General features: G+C 38.9%; 1 protein-coding gene across 6 annotated transcripts in view; it reads left to right on the top strand.

The window, feature by feature from the left end:
* KDM4C (lysine demethylase 4C) overlaps window positions 1–16,608 on the top strand; it is a 325,582-nt gene that overhangs the window by 283,131 nt on the left and 25,843 nt on the right. For all 6 annotated transcript variants that reach the window (XM_058672446.1, XM_058672439.1, XM_058672441.1 and 3 more), the window contains one exon: window positions 9,518–9,688. In XM_058672446.1, the coding sequence (XP_058528429.1) occupies window positions 9,518–9,688 (171 nt within the window). The remainder of the gene's footprint in view (window positions 1–9,517; window positions 9,689–16,608) is intronic.

Genomic DNA, 16,608 nt, shown 5'->3' with positions numbered 1-16,608 from the left:
TCCGCTGTCCCCACCTCGTCATGTAAGTACTTTGTCTTTTTAGCACAGTTGCCTCTTTTCCTTGTTTGGGGCATTGTACCAGTGTGGATAAGGTTACAAAAGTAATAATAGCAGCCAATGGTTACATAGTGTCTTCGATATTTTACTGTGAGTTTAAGTGTATAGTATGTTACCTCCTTTGATCCTCACATGAACTTTGTGTGTCGCTTATTGTGATTATACCCATTTTATAGATGGTTTCAAGTTACTGAACTTTCAGGTATTCAGAGCCAGAGCACATGAAGTATTCTTTTCAGTCAATTTTCTGACATGAGATTATGTTTGGGATTAGTTTATGTGGCTTCATGATTTACTCATGGTTTCATTTTCGTGGCGCAGAGAACATGTTCAGATGTGAGTACTGAGATCAGGTTTGACTTCAGGAGAAACTCACGTCAGGGCTCAGATCGATAGTGGACCAGTACAATTCCCTCACTCAGCTGTCGTGAGCTTCTGCCTCCTCATTGTGTGTTGCTACTACTATTCGTAGTAGAGACCTCAGTACCCCTGGTGCATGAAGATGATTCTTTACTCCTGGCCTCTTCACTTACTAAACAGGTCTACTCATGGTTCAAATGGAAGAGGTTTAATTTTTCTTTGATTTACATTTTAGTCTGTGTGTTGTGCTTCTACTCACATTAAAGTGAGTAAGACCTTAAATCTACAAAGTACTTACCATTGCTTCCTGTTGTGTTATATGATTGTAAATAAAAACTGATGAGAAATAAAACTACATGTAAATAAACACATGTAGAAAATTATGACATTTTAAGAGTCTACATGTGTGTTTGTATTTTCAGGTTGAGTACTTCTTCATGAAGCCCTACTAAATCAGGTTTTTCCTGATAACGGATTTTTACTTAACTCTTGTAATTTTATAAAGAAAGTTTTCTTTATTACAAGGTAAATCTATAAGAGTGCCTTCTGCATATGTTTAGCAGAAGAAAATTAGTATATGTTAATTTATTTTTTCCAATCCCTGTCAGAATTTTTATAATATAGTTACTTGGAGGGCATACAATAGTAACATTACACAGATTCTTAACTCGTAGGAATTAGGCAACAGCAACAAAGGTGAGAAGAGGAAAGGGTCATTGGACGCAGTTAGCTACATGCTGGGAACTGTTAACTGAGCAAGCAGCTTGACCTGGTTTCTTCATCTTGTCAGCATTGCTGACTCTTTCAGCCTGTGTGTGTGCTGGTGTATTTGGATCACACTCTGTTAGCATCATTATGTAGATGGAGAGCCTAGTGAGAATTGTTCCAAGGTGGAATCAACTCAGCAGATGTTGGGAGACCTTGCTTCAAGGTGTGAATCTAGGTCAGCCATGCTAGTTCTGATAAGAAGAAGCCATGCTGGAGTCTTCCTTTGCCCTTCCATAGAGCTCTTGGTCTTTGAGATCTTGTCTTAGAGATTAATTGCCCTCCATTCTTTGTCAAAACCCCACTGGGAGAAATGACAGTTGATAATGTGGTGCATAGTGTAAACTCAGTATTCAGCTTAGATTCCTGTGTCCTACTGGATCATCAAATTTTACTAATTTTAGCTTCTATGATGAGTTAACCATTGTTCATCCACGATTTCTCCTATGTGGTTACAATAGCATAGTCCTCCAAAAACAGACATAAATCCATCATTCTGCTATTTAAGTGTATCCTGACCTTGTAGGTATCGATAATGATAGAAAATGCAGCATCCTATTTTCAAGATATATTTAAGTTTCATTGGGAGTCCATTTTTGATTGAAGAGTAGAGATGTATTCCTGCAATGTATTTTCACTTCTTGATATGATAGTCTCTATTGTACAGTTTCTCTAGTTTCTTACCTATTTCACTTTTCAAGGAAATATTTCCTTACTATTTATTTGAAAAGCAGAGTTACATAAAAGGAGCAATGCAAGGAGAGAGCCATCTTCCATTTACTGGTTCACTCCTAAAGTGACTGTGTTGGTTGGGGCTGGCCCAAGCTGAAGCCAGGAGCCTGGAACTCCATCTTTGCTTCATACTTGAGTGCAGGAGCCCATGGTTTTGATTGTCCTCTGCTGCTTTCCCAGATGCGTTGTCAGGGACCTGGAGTGGAAGCAGATCTGTTGGGACTTGACTTGGTGCCAAAATTGGATGCCAGTGTTGGCAGGCAGCAGCTTACCGTGCTATACCATAGTATGTTCTCATTGAATTTCATTTTACTATATCAGGTCCTTTTATTTGGATGGGCTCAGCTCTACCCATTGTGGCCATCTGGGGAGTAAAACAGTGAATGGGAAGTCTTTGTCTCTTCTCTCTGTAAATCTACCTTTCCAATTAAAAGCAAATAAACAAAAATACATAGCAGCATTGTGTAATAGCATTGTTCCATACTTATAAGGCTGTGGTTGTATAGGTTGACTATTGTGCCTTTAAATGTTTCAGGTGATAAAAGATAAATTTGTTTGTTAGGGAGTCAGAAAAAAAACTGATTCCTGCTAGATCCCAGCAAGTATTTAATGATTCTCAATTTTGAGCATTGATGACATAGATTTATGATTCTCTATCCAAAATAGAAGTTATAACCATTACAATAGCGACTTAAGTATATTAAATATGTTCATAGATTTGCATTCATCACAGTATTGAAATTTAGACATTGTTGTCAGATTTGCCTTTAGATATTAGTATTTAGTACAATATTAAAGAAGCATATATTACATGTTTGGTTTTTCTGATATTGTTTCAATATCATTGTTTTCTTTTGTAATTTATCTGTTTGAAAACCTTATTCTAAGGGGAGTTGATCAGCCTTCACAAGGTAGCCATAGGGTTCCAAGAAATCAGGTGTTTCACTCTCCAGTGACCTCCGTGACCTAAGTTCACGTGGACTTGCTCAAGGCCTCAGGCCTGATCCAGACGTTCTTGCTGTTCCCTTCTCTCAGGAACCCCTTCCTGGCTCATCTGAGCCCTCTGAATTCCTTACATTATGATCAGCTATGTCTGTCTTCCCTATCAGTCCTTGAGCAAATATACTGTTGTTTTTGTCCTCAGGACCTTGGAGAGGGCCTTACTTATAATGAGCACATTGAAGTTACTTAATTAACTGCACTATTTTTCCCTTCTCAATCTGTCCATGCTTTGTTCTTCCTCTTTGCATCATCCATTGACAGCTGGTTCTTTGACCTTGGCCCTGAGTTCATGGCTGTAGAGTGTTCATCAGGTAAGGGGTATTAATTGAGAGAAACCTCTATATTTGAGCAATTGGATCCTAGTGTTGGTACCTCCTTTTGAGGTGGTGTAGTATGATGGGAAGGATTGATTTGGTAATGAATCCTAAAAAGACTTATAGGGTTTTTTTGTTTTGTTTTCTATTAAAATCTGAAACTTGAAAATAAAATACAACCATTTGATTAAAAAAAAAGGTGTCTTAGGAAGCAGTGGTTATTAAGAAAAAAGAAGAGGTACCTTTTATGTTACCCTTGCCCTAAATATAATTAAGTTATATAAAACTCTGTAACAAAGTTTGTCTTTCATTTAACTTTACAAAGGGTTCATTCCCTCCAATTCTTCTTGTATTTACTGAACTGAAAAATGAATGTTAAATGTGATCCTATTTTGTAAATTGGTGTTATTCTTTACCATCTCAGTTAAAAGGTTGTGGCTATATATAGTTTGTTTATATTTAAGGACTTTAGAAAAATTATTTGGACTTTATCTGACATGTAGTGTTTTCATTTAAAAAGATAACTAATGGAAAATAGAAGTACCTAAAGAAACAAGTCAAGTCCTTTTACCCAGAGGTTTACATTACTAACATCTATTATAATTTTCTCTGTATTCCTTTATTCTAAGGCATATTTACCTGTGTGTGACAATCCATCATAAAATATGTAGTTTAAATCAGTGATCATGATGTAATTCACAGTTCTGTAGCTGCGCACCTCTTCCCTCCCAAGGTGAGCTGCCGCATGCTCCGTAGCCAGCTGAAGAACAGCTTGCCTTGTCTTGGCTGGGGTCTCTCTCATGTGTAAGGCCTCTGATATGGTCAGCATAATCTCTCATAGCAGCAGGATGACTTTGGTTTGTTCACCTGAGAGTCTAAGGTCTCTAGAGAGAAAGCGGAAGTGTATAAGGACTCCTGAATAGAAGGCTTTGGATTAACTTCCATTATTTCTCTGCTACATTCTTTTGGCCAAAGCGAACTAGGCCACAGTGCAGCCTGAATTCAAAGCATGGGCAGTAAATTTCAGTCCTTGATGGGAGGAACTGCAAAATGACATTAGCAGGACAAAGAAAGTGGAATGAATCAATACTTGTGAGCATTTTTACAATTTATCAGGAGTATTTGATACATAGGTGCACATGCAAGGGTGTACATATGTAAAAACAGATTATATAAAATGATATATCCTGTGTTTACATCATCCAATGTGCTCAAAGTCCAGTTGTTTAGCTATCCCTGTGGGTATACTGTGGAAATTTCTTTATTCAAAAAGGAGGGAGAGTGAGCAAGATGCCTCTGCACTGTTTGTCCAAATGCCTGTGTGCAATGACAGGCAGCTTGATGGGAAGCAATCGTGGCACAGTGAGACAGGTGTCCCCATGGAGCTCTAACATAAGCAACACAATGCCAGCCCCCAAATTGAATGTACTTGTGTGTGAGAAGTCATACAATAGGTACCTAGTACAGAGGAAATATTAAATATGTTAAATAACTGAATTTTAAAAGCACAGGGTCTAGTGCTGTGCTATAGTGGGTGGGACCTTCAGTTGCAGCAATAGCACCCTATATTGGTGCCACTTTGTGTCCCAGCTACTCCGTTTCCAATCCAGTTCTCTGCTAATGCTCCTGGAAAGGCAGCGGAAGATGTCCAAGTCCCTGTTGGGCCCCTGAACCCATGTGGGAGACCCAGCAAAGCTCCTGCCTCCTTGCTTTAGACTGGCCCCGCTGCAGCCATTCAGCTATTAGAGTAGTAAAACAGCAGGTAAGATTCTCTCACTCTTTCTCAGTAACTCTGCCTTTAAAATAAATATTTTAAATAGATAAGTAAATATATACATGGCAAGGGAAATAGTTGTTTAAGATAACTGCTTGAAATCTATTAGTCCTCTTTCCTGATTGATTTTACTTCTCCATTTTCTGTGTTCTTGATTGATGATACTGAGCACTCAGTGTTAGAGAAGGTAACCTCTCACCAGCCGTGGATATCTTGGAAACAAAGATATATTTAGCTTTTATTGGAAAGGCAGATTTACACAGAGAAGGAGAGACAAAGATCTTCCATGTTCTCAAGGACTCCCCAAATGGCTGTAAGAGCCAAAGCTGAGCCAATGCAAAGCTGGAATCCAGGATCATCTTTCTCCCACGTGGGTGCAGGGTCTCAAGGCTTTGGGCTATCTTCTGCTGTTTTTAGACCATAAGCAGGAGGCTGGGTGGGAAGTGGAACAGCCAGGATATGAACCCGTGCCCATATGAAATACTAGTACTTGAAGAGGGGAAGATTAGCCAATTTAGCAATCACACCAGGCCCGAAAACTCTCTTGAATCTGTATTTTTACAGAAGCTTTGTGTTCAAATAATATCCACCTCATAAGATTATTGATAAATTAACTGGTGTGCAATGAATGTGGGGAAACAGGACATACAGCTTTGTTTCCATCATCTCTACATTTAAAAAATTTTCCGGGCCCAGCCGCGTGGCCTAGCGGTTAAAGTCCTCGCCTTGAAAGCCCTGGGTTCCCATATGGACGCCGGTTCTAATCCCGGCAGTTCCACTTCCCATCCAGCTCCCTGCTTGTGGCCTGGGAAGGCAGTTGAGGACGGCCCAAAGCCTTGGGACCCTGCACCCGCGTGGGAGACCCGGAAGAGGTTCCTGGTTCCCGGCTTTCGATCGGCGCAGCACGGCCCAATGCGGCTCACTTGGGGAGTGAATCATCAGACGGAAGACCTTCCTCTCTGTCTCTCCTCCTCTCTGTATATCTGACTTTGCAATAAAATAAATAAATCTTTAAAAAAATTTTTTTTCCTCATATCCCGTGCATCTCCACTCGAGTCTAACATTTCATTAAATGACGTGACTCTTTTTTGTTTGTTTAGACATCTGTGTGTGCATTTCTGTTTAGTTCATGCTATAGAAAATTCAACTTTCACAACCTTAGCTTGAACACTAATCTTCAAAATACCATAACCATTTCTTGAATCTGATGGAGGTCCTTGCATAACATCTGTCTTCTTTGATCAAAAATGACATTCTTTACATCAATAGATTCTTGGGCTTTTCTGGCAGGAAATATTTTTGAGGATGCATATCATAAGTTATAGGGTATGCTTGTCAATAAATTTTTCCTGCAAAAGTAAATCAGAAATTGTATCAAAATAGAATTTTAAGAGAGTCCATATTCCTTAGTACTCCCCATGAAAGCTTATGAGAATTTTTACTTAGATGTGCTTTGTACATTTAATTTCTGTGCTAGCAATCTCTAACCAGACAGTCTGCATAGATTTTGTGTCCTAAGCAGGAGGAAAATTGTGATCTAGATTCAGCTTTTTCTTTCTAAAATCTTTCTTATCCTTCATGTCCCTTGTCTGTCCTCATCTGCTTTCCAGAGTCTGAATTTCACTCTGGACTTTCTTCCTTCCCTTTCCCTACCTACACTCATACCCACCCATGTGAGCAACGGGAATATCTAAATCTCTTGGCTTCTCTTTATGCTTTTTTGAATGAATGGATCACTCTATGTCTAACCTGCAGCTTGTTCAGTCACTTGCCTCCGTTCTTCCTGTCATGGTTCACTAACAGTAATGGTTATAGATGTACTTTGCTGGGTGCTACAGATAAAAAGACAAGTTCTGGCATGGACTTGGTTTTCCTGTGTTGTAACATGAACAGAAATGGAAAGTTTCACATGGTCAGGGCCTCTAGAAAGTTCTAAACACAGCTTTCTTACCTGGGTGTTAGGTTACTTCCTAGGGCCTAGCAGTGTATCTAACGTTGACGTGAGTTAGAGACTCCTAGAGTTGATGAGGTGAAGAGTCAGGGCTTGGGATTGATCTCCACCGTGATGATTTGGGCATGGCTTAAGCCTTCTCTGTATGAAGGCAGGATGCTGCCTCAATAACTCTGGTACAGTAGGAATAGTTGTTTGTTACCATGTGGCTAAAGTCTTAGATGTGTTTTCTGTTTGTTAAAATGAAGCTGTTAACATTTGCTCTGAACATACTCATGGAAGTCTATGTATTTGATATACTTTACTTCATTCTATTTTTACAGTATTTAAGCATTTAAAGCATTTAAGCATTATCCCTTTCATTGATAAACAAACCAACATTGACAAAGGTTAAATAATGTCTCCAAGACACATGCATAGCCAGTTTAAATCAGAATTGAGAATCCAAATTTAAACCAAATAGTTTTGTTTGAGGGTGAATATGATTTCAACAAAATATACGGGAAACAACTATCACCATAGTTAAATCTAGTTCATCTCATTCTGATCACTTCTAACTTTGGCAGAGAGGAGCAGCAGCTTTAAAAAGATTCTGACTGGATGAAGCCCTGTTTGGCCTCAATCCAGGTTTCTTAAACACCTGCGTATGATCATACAGATTGTCACTGTATCCTTGTACAGTTACTGGTAACCTGAGTAACCCCAAGGAACTGACATGGGCCCAGTTTTGAAGTTAGATAGTTTTGTAGACTATGCTTTCTATTCCTAATAACTTTTAGTGTTTCAAGAATATGATCAGGAAAATGAAATAGGAAATGCTCTGTCACCTAGTTAGCTGTTGAAGATTTCTATTTCAGAACCTGGTTTGTGGCATGGTGGATAAAGTGACTCTTTGTAACGCTATCATCCCGTATCAGTGCTGGTTCATATCCTGACTGCTTTACTTCCCAGGTAGCATCCTACTAATGACATGGGAGCAGCAGTGGCCCAGTTGCTTGCATTTCTGCCCCCCATATGAGAGACCTGATGATGTTTCTGGCTTTGTGACGCCTGGCTGTTCCTGCCACTTGAGAAGCGAACCAGTAGATGGAAGATTTCTGCCTTTTTTCTAACTCTGACTTTCATAGATATATTTGTGCTTCATATATGTTACATTTAAAACCCTGCATACTTCTTACTCATACGCTTTATCAAAGTTGTCTTATATCTGCCCATACTGCAATGACACGGATAATTTTATCTACTGTTCCAGCAATTACTGGAGAATGTATCCTTAAGAAGTACCATTTGTTGTGCGAGGTATGGGAAATCCTTCGGAAGATATTTTTTGGTTTTACCTTTTGTTCAAATTACAAACATTCTTTCCTTAGTTCCTTGCCCCAGATCCTCATCCCCTACACATACTTGAGCAGTAAGTTTCAAAACCCTGTTCTCTGCCTATGGACATACAAAAATACGTATTGTTCGGGGAATGGCTAACATGCAGCTGAGTTAAGATGGTTCTGAGATACTCTGTCAGATAATAAAGAAGTTTTTTCATCAGAACTAGACTGAAGGAGCTCCTCTAGGCCAAATATAGGATAATTTGAGAAGCTAGACAATATAAAATGAATTATAAAGAAATGGACAGGGGAGAGCAGTGGGTTTATGCATTTGAAAAGATAAAAGAAACTCCAGCTTAACAAATGCTAATTACCAGTTAGTAAATTTGGAGTGAATTTTGAAGCAGAAAAAAAATCAGCATATTCCACCATTATTGGAAGAGCTAAGAACTCAACAATGGGCACCAGATATGTGCACGATAATGATGATAACTCTTACAGATTGCTTAATGTAAGAGATTGTAATAAAACAGAGAAATGGGAGGATCACAACCACTGAGTAGCAAACGTCATACGTCTCTAGGGACAGCATTCTGAGTACATAACACTCTGTGTGATCTTTGTGGCATTCTGGCCAAGAATGTATAATGTGTATATAACTACAAGGAAATACGAAATACTCTGTGAGGACAGGAAATGAAGAAAGGCTGTTGACTCATGCTGTACTTTGGAGCATGGAAGCAGTGGAGGAATAAGCTATAAGGTCATTGTTAGATCAATTGACCAACTAGAGTGTGGGTAAAAGATTAAAACATCACATCAACGTTCAGTTTCCTGGAGTTTAATCTTACTGTAGCTATGGTTATGTAACGGAATATCCCCATTAGAAAATACTGAGATATTTAAGGGTGAAAATCTCATCACGTATGTAGCTTACATGTTATTCCACAAATCATACTCATACAGACACATGCTTATATTTTCTTCTCAAACACACATACATACGCACCGGGAATATGTGGACATTAAAGCAAATAATAAGGGGTTGATAATAGCGTTAGGTACCAACAGATGAACCGGGGCAAAAGTCCAGTGGGTATCATGGATATTCTTGGCGCTGCTTGTACTTTTACAATTTTCATTGAACTTGAAAGTATTTTTCAATTGTAGTGATTATTTTCTTCATAAATATTTCTTTTATATTTCCTTCCTTTTCCTTTCCTCTTACTTCTTGTCTCAGAAATCGAAGGCTTGCGAGAAAGCCATCACTGTGGGTCAGACAGTCATCACAAAGCATCGAAACACCCGCTATTACAGCTGCAGAGTTATTGCTGTGACATCACAGACCTTCTTTGAAGTCATGTTTGATGATGGTTCCTTCAGCAGAGACACGTATCCTGAGGATATTGTGGTAAGTGTTTCCTCCGGTGACGGCTCACCCACTGTATTTTTTATCAGACCTTCCTAGCTGGAGACCTCAGAAAGTACCTTGGCTTTTTTAGCAACTCATGTCAGTTGATATTCATGGTTTTCAACATTCTAAATAGTTTCCAAGTAAATGCAGACTGATTTTCATAGTTGTTTTATGAATGATGACCATTGGTTGGCCAGAAGATACAAGGTTCTATTTTATTTTTTTTTAAAGATTTATTTATTATTTTTATTACAAAGTCAGATATACAGAGAGGAGGAGAGACAGAGAGGAAGATCTTCCGTCTGATGATTCACTCCCCAAGTGAGCTGCAATGGGCCAGTGCTGCGCCGATCCAAAGCCAGGAACCAGGAACCTCTTCCGGGTCTCCCACACGGGTGCAGGGTCCCAAGGCTTTGGGCCGTCCTCAACTGCCTTCCCAGGCCACAAGCAGGGAGCTGGATGGGAAGTGGAACTGCCGGGATTAGAACCGGCGTCCATATGGGATCCTGGGGCTTTCAAGGCGAGGACTTTAGCTGCTAGGCCACGCGGCCGGGCCCACAACGTTCTATTTTAATCTGTTTGTGTTGTGACAACAGCGTGCCTGAGATTGGGCAATTTACGTCTCACAATTCTGAAGGCTGTGTAGGAAGTTCAAGATTGAGGTGCTACTGGCATTTAATACCGAGACAAGATCCTATAGCTGAGGTTGAGGTTAGCAGATCTGGCGTTTGTCCTGTTGTCCCTCGTCCTTTTCAGGAGTGTGGCAGTTTAGGGCTGCCTCTGACCTGTCAGAATGAAAAGGCATTGATTTTGTTAATTTTGGTTTTGTTACCCATCTAATCAAGAATAACAAGTCTATAAATCAAAATGACGCTATTTGCAAGATTTTCATTGTCATTAACCAGACAAATTGAAGATCCTAAATCTTTCTCACACACAGAAATAGTGGATTATGTTTCTTAGCAGGGTGTAGCTAAAGGAACTCTTCACTGCATTGCCATTGGTGTTCATGAATAGCAGTCCATAGGTGACATGTTAGCCTTGTTAGAATCAGTTGTCCAATCCATGGGTACGTTGTGTGGACCACACATCACACTGGGAACTGGGAAACATGATGAGAAAGAAGGTATTATTCTGCTCAGTCAGGAGGGCAGGCAGGCTAGTATGGATGCTTTCAGTTCAGTAAGGCCATGTGGTTCTAGTTCTATACATGAATGGCAAATAACTTACCTCCTTGGTGTGGATGGAGGAATGAATTAAGGGATTCTGAGGCTAATCAAGGTTTCTTCAGGCCAGACGTAACTCTAAGAACTTATCCTCACAACATTACGCACCATTATGTTTCACATTTTGTTGCCGAGGAAACAGAGGCACAAAGAAGTAAATCACTCAGAAATAATATTGAGGGCCCGGCGGCATGGCCTAGCGGCTAAAGTCCGCGCCTTGAAAGCCCCGGGATCCCATATGGGCGCCGGTTCTAATCCCGGCAGCTCCACTTCCCATCCAGCTCCCTGCTTGTGGCCTGGGAAAGCAGTTGAGGACGGCCCAATGCATTGGGACACTGCACCCGTGTGGGAGACCCGGAAGAGGTTCCTGGTTCCTGGCTTTGGATCGGCGCGCACCGGCCCGTTGCGGCTCACTTGGGAGTGAATCATCGGATGGAAGATCTTCCTCTCTGTCTCTCCTCCTCTCTGTATATCTGGCTGTAATAAAATGAATAAAATCTTTTAAAAAAAAAGAAATAAAATTGAATATATGTAATCTGTCTCCAAAAGTTCCATTCTTAACCTTTGTGAAGAAATGATGTTTAAAGAGGGGATACACAGGCACAGGAAAGGCACCGAAAGATACATTGGGCAAAAGACCTTCACTTACCGGTGCTGAGGTAGTCAAGGTCAGATTGAAGATAAAAATCTGTTTTGGTTTGTCCAAAGAAATTACTAAATCACATGATTTTCCATGCCTGTGTTATCTGCGTGTGCCACACCCTGCCCTCCAAAGCCACAGCTGAAATCAAGTGCATGCCAGCAACCCATAGCTAAGTCCAATATCCTTTTCAAAAATACGGTAGTTAATCAAGCCATGAGCAAGTTTATGTTTTCTTTTGCATCCTTGTTGATCTAAATGCATGGTGCTTTTGATCAGCTTTAAAAATTTTAGTGCCTGTGATCTCATAATACCCACACATACTGAAATCATCTGTATCCTGGTTCAGAGAGTAAGGAAATGAGAGGTGTAAAAGGAGGAAAGACTTAAGGAATTTTGAAAAAAAAAAAATGTTTCAGGATCACAGACATTCTTTTCAATGTGTAAGTTGAAAACATCCCAGGCAAGCTTCAGACCAGCTGGGTACATGTAGACTGTGCTGCGAAACGGAACCCAGATTCATTAGATATTCTCACCACTTGTAAGCTGTTGTGGCTCCTTTCCTCCTTGCCATTTTGGTGCTTCCTTGGTTTTACTTTTTTGGTAATTCTGAAGTAATTCTGATTTCTCTTAAAATAGGGTGGTTGGCAGGGTTCTGCAGAAAAGCAGAACTTAAGGAAACATGAGGAGTCTTCAGAAAGTTTATGGAAAGTACATTTTTTAAAAGTACATGAATTTCAAAACTACTTTTGCACCACAGTCTTTAGTTGAGAGGCCTAAGGCCCAGGAAGAGCTAATATTTCATTTGGGAGCTGCAAGACAAGGAAACCCTACGATCTAAGCTTAAAAACCCTCAGGCCTCTGTGGCCAATAGATTGATTGGATAATGCCTGCTCACTTTCAGGAAGGGTCATGTGCCTTACTCAGTTTGTCTATTGAAAAATTAAAGTAACTCAGAGACACCCTAGATAAGGTTTGACCAGACATATCTGGGGGTAACAGCTGAGGTGAACCCTGGGTCTTGCTCTGTCTATGACAAAATCTGAAGCAAATGAACACGAGAGAAGGAAACTTTAGTGAAAAACAAAAATTGATTATGGAGGAAGGATAAGAAATTCCTGTGAATGTATTTGTAAGAGGAAAGAGCTCATTGCTTTTTTTCTGTTGTAAATATGTAGTACATATTTATATGTGCAAAACATCAAATATTTCTCACAGAATACAGGACTGTGTAAACTGAATGCCTCACACATAGTAGGCAAAAATCTATTTTAAAGGATTTTTAGTCTCTGCAACACTCTTTTTTTTCTTTCTTTTTTTCTCCTCCTTCTAGTTTATGCTGCCCTTTTTGGGTATTGATGAAAGTTGTAATTATAAGATGTGTCCTCAAAACTTTGTCCCAATTACGTGAAGCCCTATACTTAAAAGATTTCACCAAGTCAGCTTATCGTTTCACTTACTGTAAAGTAATGCTAACATCTTTTAGACTATAGTCTAGCTCTCTACATTTATGATTTTATTTACTGACTGCTAAGGGTGTTGTTTTAGTGACTTTTCATAGCAAACCCTGCTTTAAATTAAGTTCCTGTTTAGTTCACAGCTCTGATAGTAATAAGAGGATAAAAAAAAATCAAAACAAAACAAAACAAAGAGCCTGGAAGTGGAAGATGATAGAGTAGGTGTGGCCATTGCAGCCATTTGGGGAGAGAATTAGTGGATGGAAGATCTACCTTATCCCCTTCTCTGTCCACCCACTACCCATGCCTCCCAGATAAATAAATAAATCTTTCACAAATACTTTCAGAATAAAGCAATACTATATCTACAAAGCGCATTGCTGTTCCATTATAAACACAGTTTGCATCAGGTTGATACAGAATTAGAAAACCAACCAAAGGGAAACATTTCCATATCAGCTGTGAATTTATTGAGGAGAAAATAACCAAAGAATCTAAAGGCCCTTTAGAGAGAGAATCTAGTTAAATCTTTACAGACAAAATCCATAATTTTTGGACAGTGGCTACTAAGAAGATTGCCTTCATCTGATTTCTCAACTTTTGCAATCCTATGGCCTTCCCTGACGTTCCAGCCAATCTCATAGGTGTATTAAGATTGCTCTCTTTTTAAAAAAATTCTTTATTTTTCATGATACAGTTCCTTAGGCTCAGTGATTTCTCCTTCCACCCACCCTCACTCTTTCTCCCCAATTTTCTCCCTATATTGTAACAATATTTTAGTCCCTCAACAAGAGTATCTGTACTTCTGAATGAAAGATGGACTCCCAATGAAGCTGTTAAATGTTGAATATGTCTTGGCCCTAGGGTGCAGGACTTTCCTGACATTGTAGGAATAGAGAATGGTGTATATTCTTAAATAACAGAATGATGGACTTGTGACTCTTGTTGAGATCTCTTAAGTAGTGGATATTTTCCAGGCCCTGGGATTTTATCCTCATTTTTGTAACTGTTGTGATTGTTTTACATCACAGCTTGGGACATACTAATGAAATTTTGGATCCCTTATTTGAGTTACATTTGTACCCCTTTTTCTTTTATAAATTGTAGGTATCCCAGTGTCCTGAGGACATTGTTTTGACAGTTTCTATTTAGCTCTGATGATCTTCTGTCCCATGCAGCAGATTAACTAGTGGCCAGGAAGACATACTGTCAGTTATGTTTTTCTTCAAATATATAGCTCCCCACTCTTGACAGCATTTCTCGTATTTCTCTTTTGGTAATTATCTCAAAGTGATTGGTTTGGGGACCTTATTCCTAGGGGACAGGCTTGTATTTTCCCCCCATCCTTTTCTTTCCAAGGGGACTCAACATATAACATTCCATCTTCAGCCTAACAAAATCAAAATAACTGCCTTGACCTTGAGGGCAATGTTATTAATTCCTAGGACTGCATCATTTCCTCTCTGGATAGAGCTTATACCTAAGAGTAGCAGTCACTATGGACTAAAGACCTTTCTGCTTAAAACTGTCCAGTGGTGAAGACATTTCTCATCTGTGTGTTGAGTGCTGGATTTGGCATCATGGGAGATTCAAAGATGCGTAAGCATAGGTGTAGAGGTGACAGGTGTGGAGGCAAAAAACACAAGTGGCTTTAAAAGACTAAGATAAAACTTTGTACACCGAAATATCATGTTCTGTGGGACACTTGGGAGCATTTTTGGGACCCTGTTGAATCCTAGGTTTTGCCATATGTTGGCCTTTCAAGTCTAAGGGTCATGCAGACCTGTCAGTGGCAGACATGAAGTTTGATGAGATAGATGTCTCTTGTCAGTGAAGACCCCACAGCCTTGGCAAATCGTATCCCAGCCAGTCCATCTGCTATTCTGCTACAATTTAAATGGCCATTTCTATAGCTCAAGCTTATCTGAAACATTTTACAAGCAAACAAAAAGTACTCAGTGACGTTACTGACATACATTCATGAATTGAATCAATTTTGGTATGAGCCTTAGAACGAAGTCATATTGAGGAAGAGAGTGATGAACTGGATTACTGAGTTCTTTATATATTCTAGCTACAAGTGGATTGTTGATCTCTTCAGTTTTTCTCTCCCACTTTGAAAAACATTCCTTTGCAGTAACATAACATATTTTGTGTATGATTTTTTAAGAAACTATGGAACTGTTTTTCAAAATGGTCCTACCAACAATTCTCCACATCCTAGCCAACATTTGTTCTGTTGGTCTTTTGGAAATTAGTGCATATGTGGTGTTATCTCATTGTTTTTTTATATCCCTAATGACTGGTGATTTTCAGGATCTTTTCATGTATCTTCTTTGGTGATAAGCCTACTCAGATCAGTGAAACTTTTAATTTAATTATCTGAGTTGTCAATTCCAATTGTTTTTCCAAAATAGTCTGTACTCTTTTGGCATATATATATATATATATATATATATATATATATATATATATATATAGTATGTGTAGCATATGTGACAAATACTTTATCTCAGCTTACATTTTGTCATTTTTACTTTATTATCAGTGTTTTAAGGGTAAATGTAAGCTTTTATTAGATCCAGTTCGTTTGATTAGCTCCAATTCGTATTTATGGATCATGCTATGAGCATCATATCTTGAGAAATCTTTGCCTAACTCAATCATAAAGAGTTTGTTGCATATTCTTCTAAAAGTCTTATAATTTGGAGTCTTATATTTGACACTCTGATTTATCTTGGATTAATTTTTACATATGCCATGAGGTCAGGGTCTAAGCCCTGTGAAGCTGAAAACAAACAAACTTGGGGTCATTTGTTACAGACTATTGAATATCTGTTTCCTCATAGTGCAACATCTCACACTTAGTACATCCTCAGAAAATGTGGTTTCTATCAGCTCCTTTTGAGCTTTCTGAAAATGGCATAGCAAAGGGGGAAGGGGAATCCATATAAGTTAGTTTCCCTTAATATCCCAGACTTAGAATAAAGCCCAATGGACAGCTGGTTTTCAGATCTGGTATCCTACTATTTTGGAAACGTGTGTGATATCGACCTTCAAACTTTGGTGTCGCTGTGTTTCTGTATTTTAAGCGGGAAGAATAAAAAACGCCAAGTGGAACAGCAGCTTCCTCTGCTATCATTTCGATCAGTATATTCAAACCTAAAATTTCTTTTTGTGTGTTTTCAACATTGACATGATCATCATTCCAACTGGAGCATGTTTTATTTTTCAAAACAAACAAAAACTGAAAAAAAAATCAGTGCCATTAATATTAATGGAGAAGTACTTGCTTAAATTAAGAATCAATTTTCCGTTTTAAATTGAATTTTCCCTCATAGTTCTTATCCTAGTTGACATCCATTAAATTTTGTGCTCTTTGAAAACAGAGCCATGTCAGCTTGAAGGACTGTTACATGACTAGTTGTTCGTATTTGGCATTACTAACACTTGTCAGGTAATAAATGGCTGTTGAATTAAAGACTATCAATCATTACCAATAGCCATCACTTCCCGGTATTAAATCTATAGACATTAGACAGCTAGTGTGATGTTTGCATTCGATTTTGTAGTCACCATTAAGAATTGTTTTTA

This window comes from Ochotona princeps, chromosome 14 (assembly GCF_030435755.1).
Source record: "Ochotona princeps isolate mOchPri1 chromosome 14, mOchPri1.hap1, whole genome shotgun sequence".
NCBI lineage: Eukaryota > Metazoa > Chordata > Mammalia > Lagomorpha > Ochotonidae > Ochotona > Ochotona princeps.
This window is presented reverse-complemented; position numbering and strand designations above follow the sequence as displayed.